Source organism: Bos taurus, chromosome 15 (assembly GCF_002263795.3).
Source record: "Bos taurus isolate L1 Dominette 01449 registration number 42190680 breed Hereford chromosome 15, ARS-UCD2.0, whole genome shotgun sequence".
NCBI classification, from domain to species: domain Eukaryota; kingdom Metazoa; phylum Chordata; class Mammalia; order Artiodactyla; family Bovidae; genus Bos; species Bos taurus.
The window spans coordinates 77,062,147-77,073,736 of record NC_037342.1 but is presented as its reverse complement, the minus strand read 5'-3'; the positions used below and the strand labels follow the sequence as shown (position 1 = coordinate 77,073,736).

At 56.9% G+C, this 11,590-nt stretch overlaps 2 protein-coding genes across 3 annotated transcripts in view; one reads left to right on the top strand and one right to left on the bottom strand.

Moving 5' to 3' along the window:
• The first annotated feature begins 36 nt into the window (after positions 1 to 36).
• ARFGAP2 (ADP ribosylation factor GTPase activating protein 2) lies at positions 37 to 10,570 on the top strand. 2 transcript variants are annotated; one of them, XM_005216410.5, is made up of 17 exons: positions 37 to 173; positions 345 to 463; positions 951 to 1,023; positions 1,544 to 1,675; positions 1,766 to 1,846; positions 2,847 to 2,928; positions 3,228 to 3,284; positions 3,913 to 3,954; positions 4,297 to 4,349; positions 4,755 to 4,891; positions 4,993 to 5,124; positions 6,928 to 7,056; positions 7,136 to 7,270; positions 8,145 to 8,271; positions 8,423 to 8,516; positions 8,630 to 8,748; positions 9,228 to 10,570. In XM_005216410.5, exons 1-17 carry the CDS (start codon positions 102 to 104, stop codon positions 9,246 to 9,248), a joined length of 1,605 nt encoding a protein of 534 aa, XP_005216467.1. In that variant the 5' UTR covers positions 37 to 101; the 3' UTR covers positions 9,249 to 10,570. The 2 variants fall into 2 exon arrangements, with proteins under 2 accessions (XP_005216467.1, NP_001073696.1); NM_001080227.1 differs by lacking the exon at positions 3,913 to 3,954 and having other exon boundaries at positions 69 to 173; positions 9,228 to 9,666.
• CSTPP1 (centriolar satellite-associated tubulin polyglutamylase complex regulator 1) overlaps positions 10,504 to 11,590 on the bottom strand; it is a 210,658-nt gene continuing 209,571 nt past the window's right edge. Inside the window, 1 exon segment of the mRNA NM_001038037.2 lies at positions 10,504 to 10,794. Coding sequence (NP_001033126.1) covers positions 10,635 to 10,794 — 160 coding nt within the window. The 3' untranslated portion in view covers positions 10,504 to 10,634.

The window sequence follows — 11,590 nt, the reverse complement described above, 5'->3', positions numbered from 1 at the left end:
CCGGCCTCCGCTGAGGCCCGCCCGCTGACCCGCCTTGGCGGCCGCGGATTGGCCCGTAGCGGGACCCGTCGGTCGCGCTGCTGTTCTGGGAAGGAGAGAAAATGGCGGCCGAGCCTAACAAGACCGAGATCCAGACGTTTTTTAAGAGGCTTCGCGCAATTCCGACCAACAAGGTGCGAGAGAGGGAGGCGTGCGGGGCCCGGGGGGCGCCGAGAGGGTCTCTCCCGGCTCCCCTGGCGTCTGAGGGACGGGGAGGGGCCGGCGCGGGCTTCTCTTCCTGGGTTGTCAGCGCCCGGCCTCGACTCGAGGCCCCTGACCGTTCGCTCATCTCCTTCTCTGCCCAGGCCTGCTTCGACTGTGGCGCTAAGAATCCGAGTTGGGCCAGCATCACGTACGGTGTTTTTCTGTGCATTGACTGCTCCGGGGTGCATCGCTCCCTGGGCGTCCATCTCAGCTTCATCAGGTGGGGTCTCCTCGCGGCCGGCCGGGACTGAGTGCTCAGCAGGGGAGAGTGAGCTGCCAGGACTTGGACCGCGCTGAGTTTGGTGTTCGCCAGACTCTCACGCGAGGGAACCGCCGGTGTGGGCCTCTTGTTACACTGGCGGTTCGTCTCCGTGTCTGGCTCAGAACTCTTTCCTGGTTCAGGGGGAAGAGTTACCTGCGTTGATCTAGTTGGTGATACGCTGGAGCGAGACTCTGGTTGTCCTCAAGAGGAACGCTGAGTCCAACCTTCCATTTCCTTTCGCATCTGGAAAATAATTAGTACCCTTTTGACTAAATGAGGGTAGAGCAGAGTTCTCCCGGACAGGGTAGAGTGGAGGAAATGGGGTGGTGGCTGGTGAATGTTTTTGGGTGCCTACTGCAACCCGGGGCCAAATGACAGGTGTGGGTCACTCAGGGAAGCGTCTCCTGGAACCTGCTGGTAGGTGACACACAGCCCTTGCACACAGGTCCACAGAGTTGGATTCCACCTGGAGCTGGTTCCAGCTGAGGTGTATGCAGGTCGGCGGGAATGCCAATGCGGTAAAGCTCCTTCTTACCATCTTTCTGCCCCCATTCTTCTGTCTGGGTACTGACTTCTCAGTGACTTCTTGGAGGCCCTGTTTCTCTGTTCAGAGGGTTCTCTAGTCTATGGCAGCTCTGTACGCTGTTCTCTAAACTTGGACATTGGTCACTGTTCTTCTTAAAGGGGCTTTGGATTCGAACTAACCGGGACAGACATTCTTGGGGAGAGGCCAATGGCGCTGGGGTCTCCACGGTCGACTGGGTTTTGGCCTGGAGGGACGATGGGCAGAGTGGGTGTATCATGCTGTTCTCAGGCAGAGTCGAGTGAGGGTTAGGCTTCGGACATTCATCCTAGTGGGTGCATGCTGTGTTATTTTGCGGGAGTTTCTGAGGAACTTTGTGAAAAGCTGCTGGTGTCAGTAGTGTGCATCACCCTCTTCGAGTAATAACAGGGCTGTTGCGTGTGTGTGTGTGTGGGGGGGGCGCCTCGTTTGCTCTGGGAAAATCTGTAGCATGTTCTCGCTTCTTTGCTCACCAGACAGCCTTCTTCCGCCAACATGGATGCACAGCCAATGATGCTAACACCAAGTATAACAGTCGAGCTGCCCAGATGTACCGAGAGAAGATCCGGCAGCTGGGCAGCGCGGCCCTGGCTCGGCATGGCACTGATGTGAGTGCCTGTTCCCTGGGGCTGGCGTCGGGGTGGCGGGAGTGGGCATGTTCAGAGTCCTGTGTTTCAGTGGTGCCTTCTCCTTTCTAGCTTTGGACAGACAGTGTGAGTACTGCTCCCAGTCACTCCCCAGAGAAGAAGGAGTCCGATTTCTTCTTGGAACACACTCAAGTGAGTGCCCACAGGAATGTTTCCCACAGTTGTTCCTGACAGGTGGTTTACTGACTGAGGCCAAGGCCCACAGTCACAGGCATGGATCCTGTTTGCCTTGGTGTGATATTCCCTATGGGGAATGTGTGGGGCCCACTGCTGGGTAAAGCCGGCTTTTTCCTCCTTCCATGAACAGGGGTGCAGTATGGCCCTCCTTATGAACAGAACCCTATAAACTGGGGAGTTACGGAGGATGAGAAGATTCTTGAAGGCTCAAGAGATACCAGGAACCCAAATAACTTTTGCTGGATTCTTCCCCTATGAGAAAGGATTTCCTCCCAAGCAACCCACTCCCAGAGGTTTTCCTCTGTTGGTGCTGGGTGCTCAAGTCAGACTCTCTGTTTGGATCCCTGCTCTGCTTAGCCTTTCTAGTGTGGGGTAAGATACTTAACGTGTTAAAACCTCAGTCTCTAAAGATGGAGAACTATTTACATCATAGGTTTGTTGTGATAGTTAAAACGTATTTATACGTGAAAAGCCCTTAGATTTGTACCTGGCACGTGATGAGTGCCTTTGTTTGTTGTTATTCAATTAGGGGAATGGGTTCTGGGTGTAAGTATCGAAGAGGTGGTGATGGCTGTAGTTTCATCTTGCTTTCTTCCATTGTGCTTAGTCGCTCAGTTGTGTCCAACTCTTTGCGACCCCATGGACTGTAGCCCATCAGGCTCCTCTCTCCATGGGGATTCTCCAGGCAAGAATACTGGCTTGGGCTGCCATGTCCTCCTCTGGGGATCTTCCCAACCCAGGGATCACACCCAGGTCTCCTACGTTGCAGGCGGATTCTTTAATGTCTGGGCCTCTGGGGAAGCCCTCCATAGTGAATAGCAACTATAATTTTACTTGCTAACCTCCAATCTCCTTTCCTCATGGGCTTGGAGTAGGGCCTTGTACCCCCAAGGTACTTGGCGCTCTTTACCAGCAGGAATGGCTCATTGAGGCTTCTGTCATCTGGTTCTTTCAGCCCCCTGCCTGGAATGCACCAGTCACCGACCTGTCAGAGACCCAGCAGCCAGCCCCATCTGCAGAGAGCAGTGGCCTGGCACGTGAGTTCAGCCCATGTTCCAGCCATGTACCCTGGTCTTGGCAAAGGGCTTGGGGCAGCGGAGTGGGACACCTGACCAAGGGAATGGAAACGAGGAGTCTCCTTTATCTCTGGGTGGGCTGGGAGTCACTTAAGTCCTCTGGGGAAAGTGGTAGGAATTCCTTTTCTATTTGGTGGCCTCAGAAAGCTGAGGAAAGCTGCTGAAGAAAGCTGAGCTTCTGCTCTTACCTCGTCACTTTTTAAGGGTAGCTCATTGGAAGTTTTGAGTGTCACACCTAATTCCCACCATTGCATCCACAGAGCCGGAGCATGGCCCCAACATGGACCTGCTTGGCACCTCACCCAAAGCCTCTCTGGGTCAGTATACCAGCTGGCAGGAGTGGGGTGCCTTGGGAGAGGGTGGGCCGCGGGGGTTCTTTTCAGATATGCTGCTGCCTGTGTGGACTGAGGTCCCAGAAGACTGAACTTCTAGTCTCTGGAGTGGGGCCTGAGATTGAAGCTGTGGCCTCAACGTTGACCAAAGGGACTTCAGAGCAGGCCCTTGGCGGCTGGTGTCCCAGGCCTGGGGTCTGCTTCAGAGTGGGCCTGGGTCTGGCCAGTATGAGGCTGGACACCTAGACCTGGGGGCTGACGCAGGATCGGCCTGTCTGGTCCATTTCATGATACAGGGAGATAGCTCTGAGCTGTTAATGGCTAGAGGTGACGTTGTCCTTTCTCAGCCAGTTCCTCGCCTTTTGGCTCTTTTCTGTTCTTCTTGATGTCCTTCAGATTTAATTCAGGGTGAACAGTCCATTTGCTGCCCTGGTTGGTTTTGTTGACCTTTAGGGGTTGGGACCGGAAACCAGCAGAGTGACCATCACGACCCTGTGAGAAGGCTGGTGTGGCCTGGTCTGGAGTGAGGCTCCGTAGAGGCCTCTGGGCTTGGGAGCTGTATGGAGGCTCTGGGGTAGGGCCTGCTGTTAGCCACGAATCTGTTTCTCTCCAGAGTCCATGTATCTGTCACCTAAAGGGGTTCTTCCTGCCAGAGGTAACCGCCCGCTGCTTCTGGAGCCCCTTGCATGCCGGAGGCTGTGTGTGGCGCCGCCCCGGCCTGGCAGTCTTTGTGTTGGGTCAGGGCCTTTGTCTCTGGTGCTTCAGGTCTGGGTTCTTACGTCCATGTGCTGGGAGTCAGTAACCGCCCCTAACCGTGTCCGTCTTGGCTTGGACGTCCTGACACCATTGGTTGGAGCTGGTGGTGGCAGCTCTCCGTTTTTCTGCCTGAAGCTGTTCTTCATAGAAGTTCTTGCCACGAAGCTGCATGGTGTGGACCGAGCTGCCGCCTCCGAAGTCCCTTTGTCTCTGCTCATGCCCCACCCTCTTCCTCACACAGAACCGAAAACCTCCCTCATTGGCAAGAAGAAGCCAGCAGCAGCGAAGAAGGGGGTAGGTGGGGAGAGGCAGTATGGCAGGGTGGTTAGGGGCTGGGGTCAGACCCGGCCACTTTGGTAGATGACTGTGACTTTGGTAAAGGTGCACAGCTTCTCTGCAGCTCAGCTATGAAAGGGCTGTCAAGAGCGAGACTGTGTGCCTCGGTGCTTGGCTCATCCTGGGCCTGGCAGCATTGGGCCTCCGCTGGGGTTGTGTGGGCCGCCTCGTGCCTGCCTCCAGGCAGAGCCCCTCTTCTGCCTCTCTACCATGTGGATGGGCTCCTGTTTTTGTTTTTTTTTTTAATAAACACTTTAAGAAGGAGCTCTTTCCTTAGGGGTGTCCCCTCCATGCCAGGGAGGGGAGGAGGGGACAGAGGACTTTGTGGTTGGCAAAGCTCTCATCACATGATTCTCCTCCCAGCTGGGTGCCAAGAAGGGCCTAGGGGCCCAGAAGGTGAGCAGCCAGAGTTTCAGCGAGATTGAGCGGCAGGCCCAGGTGGCAGAGAAGCTCCGTGAGCAGCAGGTGGCTGATGCCAAGAAGCAGGCCGAGGAGTCCATGTGTGTGTCTGCCAGAGAGGCCCCAGCTTACGTGGGGTTGGGCGGGCAGGCAGGACAGGTCAGAATGTGTGCTGAACTCTGGCATGTTCGTTCCCTCGAAGGGTTGCCTCCATGCGTCTGGCCTACCAGGAGCTCCAGATTGACCGTAAGAAGGAGGAGAAGAAGCTACAGAACCTGGAAGGAAAGAAGCGAGAGCAGGCCGAGAGGTTGGGCATGGGACTGGTGTCCCGAAGGTGAGGCTCAGCTTTGGGGTGCAGCAGGGAAATGCCATTGTTCTCCCGGGAACCCCTGGAGGTTCTTCCTAGTATTCTCAGCTTAGTCTTCCTCTGAGGCTGAATAGATGGCCTTGCTTTTACTGTCTTCAAGCGCCTAGTATAGTGCTTGGCACGTAGTAGGTTTGTGCTCGCCAAGTATTTGTTGAACGAGTCAAAACAGGATCAGGTGCTCTTTCGAACGTCCGAGAGACCAGGGTCGTGTTTCTTGATGAGGGCGATAACAGCTCTTAGGATGGCAGGACAGTTCTTTCTTTCTGAGGGTCTTCCCAGGAATCACAGGGCTTTGAGTATTCTGGCCCCTGTCCTCTAAAGGCCATTAGTGCTGACAGCTCCTGTAACACCTGGAAGTACTCCCAGACTCTCAGGTGCCCTGGTTGGGTGGTGCCCTTCCTGTGTCAGGACCACTGGATTTAGGTTGCTGTGGTTTTCTTAAACAAAAACAAGAGCTGCTCACCAGTTCTCTTAGGTGTTTTGTCTGCTTTACACTGAGAGTGTTTGGAGATTTCAGTAATACGAGATTTTTTTCTTAAAAATCGGCATATCTGGCAGGGCCAGAGTGAGAAACCCTGGCTCCAGTGAGCTTGTGCCAAGTGGCGGCTGCTCCTTTCCACAGGGTGTGAGCTTCACCAGTGGCTTTATTTACTTAAACACAACAGTCCTACGTGGGAGGTACTCTTATCCCTTTTTACAAATGAGAAAATTGAGACTCAGAGCAGTTAAGCAATTTGCCTGAAGCCCAAAGTACTAGTAATTGGTCCAACTAGATTTTGAACCTAGAACTCTTTCATACTTAGCATTTGGAGCCATTATACTGTGCTCCTCAGGTGAAAGAGAAAGCTGGTGTCTCTGCTCCATCGCCCAGGCTGCAGCGAGGCGGATCCAGTCACTCCCTGTCAGTCCGTGCCCTGCTAGTGTGACCCACAGCTGATCAGGGAGACACAGTTTTACTCCAGATTGCGTCTCTTTCTCGTCCCTGTTTTGGTCTCAGGAGTTACTGGGTTAAAGGTTATACTTAATTTTTTTTATTTTTTGTGTGCAGTAGAATCTTATTTAAACGTAGCCTACCCTGTTTAAAACTCTGTAGCAAAATAGTCACTCCGTGGAGTTCTGCCAGCCAAAAGCTGTACATCTTAATGAATTTATTTAAATGAAACTAGTCCTTAAACTGCCTCTGTGGAGTTGTCACACAGCAGGGAAGAGAGGTGTCACGAGTCGGCGCTGCCTGCCGAATTCACTGCCTCTTCCCCCTAGGAAACCACATGGCAGATTCAGGCCTTAGTGCGTAAGGCTGGACTCTCTACTTTGAAATGCTTTGTTCTCTAAAACAACAAAAAAAGGATGGGTTAATTAAGAACTCATCCTGTGATGCCATTAGACTCATTCCCCTGGTTCTGGGGCATTTTCCATCTTTTCGTTTGTGTCCCTGACGGTGAAGGATGTAGCTCATGGTATAGCAGGCGGAGGACAGAAAGCGCTCTTGTTTGGTGCATAGTATCACTGAGATTAGGCAGACGGTCATTGGTCAGGGAAACCCTATTTCGAGAAGACGAGCTGATACGTTGACGGGAGGTGCGCTCCAGTTCAGCACAGGCTCTAGCACTCCCTGCGGGGCCTCGCCCAGCCCCAGGCGCAGGGAGGGGAAGGCTCTGGGTGGTGCTCAGTGAGGGAGAAGCAGGTTTCTACTCGCGGCTGGGCGCCTTCTGTGCGGCGACACGGATGCCCACCCCTGCTCTCCTGCCCCGGCCCCACTTGTCTCTGCAGCTCCGTCTCGCACTCGGTGCTGTCTGAGATGCAGGTGATCGAGCAGGAAACCCCAGTGAGTGCCAAGTCCTCCCGCTCGCAGCTGGACTTATTTGACGACGTTGGCACCTTCGCCTCTGGGCCTCCAAAGTAAGGCTGTTGTTGAGGTGCAGACTTGGCTGCTGTGCTCCCCACTCAGGTTCTCTGAGCCCCTCTACTGTCTCCCTAGGTACAAGGACAACCCCTTCTCCTTGGGGGAGAGTTTCGGTTCCCGCTGGGATACGGACACTGCCTGGGGTATGGACAGGATGGAGGAGAAGGAGCCGGAAGTGACCGTTTCCAGCATCCGGCCCGTTTCAGAAAGGTGGAGGCCTGTTCCCTAGGACGCCCCGTGCTGGTGGCCGCGCTCTGCAGCTGCCCTGCCGGTGTGCTGGCCACTGCGCACGCGGCTCCCGAGCCCTTCAGGAGTGTCCAGTGTTAATGGAGGAACTGAGTTTTTAACTTGATTTAAATAAATTTGGATAGCCGCTAGTGGCTGCCAGACTGGAGAGTGCAGGAGCCAGGCCTGGGTTTGAGCAGTGCTCCTGTCTCAGGAGGCTGAACTAGCCTGCTGTGCTTGAGGTCCTTTTCTGCCAGGGGAGCCTGATTTTATGCTTCGGTTCCCGACCTCCCGATGATGATGTGTCTCTGGCCCTCATCTGGGAATTTTTAAAAAGTATATTCCATGTCGACCTGGGTAATGCTTAACTGATAAATATCTGAAAATAACCCATTAGTAAAATGGGGACATAACTAATAACTTCACAGGGCCGCCTTAGGGTTAAATGAAACTGACAACACAGCAAGCTCAGTGTGTGTGTGCCAGGGTCAGGCGGCAGTGACCTTACGCCTTTTCAGCCAGACTGAGGTGCTTTTGAGAGTAAAAGGGTGGTACTAATAATCACACCAAGAAAGGAGGTATAAACCCAGGCAGCCTGAGAATTGGATCATCCTCATGGTTTGGGGCGGAAGCCTTGGCCCCTCCAACCCGTTTCCATGCTGCCTAGCGAAGGGAACAGAGGTTCTCTGTGTCGTGGCCTCAGTGTGGAGAGAGGGCCCGGTCTAGAGCTGCAGTCAGGCGGGACTGTGGGGAGCGCCCCCGGGGGGGCCTCGGGTAGTCATAGGGTCGCAGCGCTCCAGGGACACTTCCCTGGAGGCAGTGGGAGAGTCAGAGCCATTGTCCCATATCCACCCCTCAGAGTCACCAACCGGAGGGAAGTGGAGAGCCGGAGCTCGGGCCTGGAGTCGAGTGAAGCACGTCAGAAATTTGCAGGAGCTAAAGCCATCTCCTCCGACATGTTCTTCGGGCGGGAGGTGGATACTGAGGTGAGGTGGTCCACCCTGAGCCTGGAGGCAGCAGGCAGAAGTGGACTGTCTGCCCTGCTATTTGGGCTTTGGCACTTGGGTGGCTTGGCCCACGAGAATCCTAGGGTCAGCGGTGCAGAGAGCTACAGACCTCACCTTTTCCCCGCCACAGTATGAAGCCAGGTCCCGGCTCCAGCAGCTCTCGGGCAGCAGCGCCATCAGCTCGTCAGACCTCTTCGGGGACGTGGATGGAGCTCATGGAGCAGGTGGGCCCGGGGCGGAGTAGGCCCCAGGAGGGCCTGCCAACCGAGCGGGAGGGCCCTGTGGGCTGGGAAGGGCTTCCTGCAGGCGCTGGGTCACCCCCTCCCTTCGCTTACAGGCAGCGTGTCCCTGGGGAATGTGCTGCCCACGGCTGACATCGCCCAGTTTAAGCAGGGCGTCAAGTCTGTGGCCGGGAAGATGGCCGTGCTGGCCAATGGCGTGATGAACTCTTTGCAGGTGAGTCTGGACCGCATGGCCTGGGGTGGGAGGAGACTGGAGGGTAGTGCTGAGAAGGCGGCTTTCTCCACCACGTCCAGAGTCAGCCCCGGGGTGGCCCTCAGCCCAAGAGGGCGCCTCTTCTCTCCCTGGAGGACAGCTTCCTCCCTCTGAGCTGGGCCCAGGGCTGGGCCTCTCCCTGAGATGGTGTCGTGTCTACACTGATCTCCCCCACACTGCTCCTCTGTGCTGTCTCTCCTCCCTCTCCAGCTTCTGTGAGATCAGGCAGGGTGGGCCCCTGGGGGTCTGACCACACCCCGTTCCTGGGCCACAGTAAATAGGAGACAGTCTCTGCACGGGTGAGATGGGCGCTTGATTCCCTCACTCACCCCTCCCCGCAGCCCCCCAGCCCTTGGGGTGTGTTGGGGAAGGGTGTGCTCGCTGGGAAGCTGCTGCAGGTCAGAGACTCTGACTTGGGTTTTTTTTTTCATCATCCCCAGGATCGCTACGGTTCCTACTGACCCAGGCTCCGTGTCTCAGACTTTGGGTGGTGGCAGTAGCAGAAACCTCACGATTCCTCAGCCTGGGATGCTTGCCTTGTGGAAGCTAGGGAGGCGTTGTTACTTTATGCCTGTGGTGTGAGTGGGGTGGCCTGCGAGGAGCTCCGGTGAGGGAGGGGCAGTGCCGGCCCCTGACCTCTGCCTGGAGATTGGGCCCTTTGTTCCCCTCCCCATACACACTGACCTCTGCCTGGAGATCGGGCCCTTCGTTCCCCTCCCCACACACCCCACCCTGTGTGCTCCGTGCTTCTGTTCCTGCCCCCCACGCTGCTGCTCACTTGGCCTGCCACCCTGGGGGTGAGGGGAGGGCATTCCCTCAGGATGGCTTATTCTGGGTTCAGGCCTTCCCCGAGGAGGGAGAGTAAAAAGTGGAAGGCTGTTTTGCCGGCTCTAGGATCCTTCCAGGTGGTCCCGGGGGTTGGCTCCTGGCTCTGGAAGCGGCAGGAGGTCTGGAGAGTTCTGCTGTAGATCAGCCTCCAGGGTGGGAGGCTGTGGATGTGCTGCTGCTCCTGTGGTCTCTTCCGGCACCAGGAGAGGGCAGGGGAGGGGAAGGACCCTCTGTCTAAGACTTGCGAAGGGCTAGAAGCTTGATCCGGTACCTAAAGCTTCCATTTGGGATCAGACTAGAGGCCTGAGTGATCTTCTCCTGTCTCGCTGACCCTTTCTACAGCGGTTGCTCGGAGGACTTCTCCTCCCGGGTGTGAGGGAGTCCTCCCGGGTGTGTGGGAGTCCTCCCGGGTGTGAGGGAGTCCTCCCGGGTGTGAGGGAGTCCTCCTCCTGGGTGTGAGGGAGTCCTCCTCCCGGGTGTGAGGGAGTCCTCCCATGCCATCCGTGGTGGACCGCGGTCCCTCGGAAACTCTGCCCCTTCTTCCCTTGCTTGGTGGCCATGGTGTCTGCTCTGCCCGGGGCTCTGCTCTGGATGCCGTGAACGTAGTGCTGGCCGAGGAGGCAGAGGATGCGTGGGATGGAAGCAGGCTCCTGGGCTCGGCTTTTCTCCTCTGCACCATCTTGGCCTCAGGACCCTGGGCAGCACCCCCCACGGAGAGCTCGTGGCACCTGCGGGGCGGCAGGTCTTGGCCCTGGGCCACACACTGTGCCATCCTTGGTGCCACCTGCCCCTGCTGCTGGCAGCCCGGGTCCCCCCACCGTGACGGGGGCTGGGCTCCCAAGCGCTGCAGACCGCTGTTCCCAGCACCCCTCCCCAAAGGGACGTGACTTTCTTTCTGGACTGTATTGAAACAAAGTGGTGTCGAATAAAGCCCCGACGGGGCCCTGGGTCTCTGCTGGTTTGAGTGGAGGAGTGTCCTCTCGGGATCCTGCCTCCCTGCCCCATGCAGGCCCCTGGCCTCACTCTCTGGGCTCCCACTGATACAGGCAGGGCGTTGGTGCCGAAGCGGGGGGCACTGTCTGCAGGGCCTCCAGCTTGTCTCTCCTCTGATAGCCAAAGGCCCCTGGCTCCTTGGCCCTGTGCTGCCGCGAGCTCCGGTGCGGCCTCCACCTCAGCACCCTGTTGCACGCGGGGGAAAGAGGTGGCGTTAGTTGGTCCTTCGTGGCACCCTGAGAGCTGTGCGCGGGCGGGCAGCCTCTGCAGCCCTGCCACTGGCCCAGCAGTAGGCTTGGCTGGGGGCGGGTGTCTCGGGTGGGTGGGGGAGAGAGCGAGAGTGTGTGTCAGTGTGTGTGTGTGTCAGTGTGTGTGTGTGTCAGTGTGTGTGTGTGTGTGTGTGTCTGTCTGTCTGTCTGTCTCAGGGGCGTTAGGAAAAAAAACCTGAATGGAGCCCTAGGCAGGTGTGTGCATGTGTGCGTGTGAACCCGTGGCCTGGCAGCTCCCCCGGCTGGGACTCCTGGAACAGCTCTGCCACCGTCGGCCGACAGTTGTAAGCCACTGGTCTGGGAGGTGGGCGATGAGAACGGATGGGTGGAGGCAGCCACAGGGCTCTAAGGCAGCGATGTCCTAAGTGCGGAGTCATCAGAAGTTTTGGAATCCTCGGGAGGTGCTCATAAAGAGATTTCTCTGCCCTGCCCCCGGGCTGGAGGGGTGTGGTCGTGGGCCGGAGGGGTGTGGTCGTGGGCCTTGTACACAAGCCCCCCGGGGTGACTGAGGCAGCCAGGGGCTTTGAGTGGCTCCCAGTCAGCTGGAGGGTGCAGATCCCTAAGAGCTCACCATGTGGCCTGGAACGGCTGGGCCCTGGCCTGGCAGAGCTGTGGGAGCCAGTCCTGTAACTCTCCAGGGGGTGTGGGTCTGGGCAGGGATGAGCCAAGAAAAATGTGGGTGTCTGGCAGCTGCAGAGAAGGAAGCCTGATCT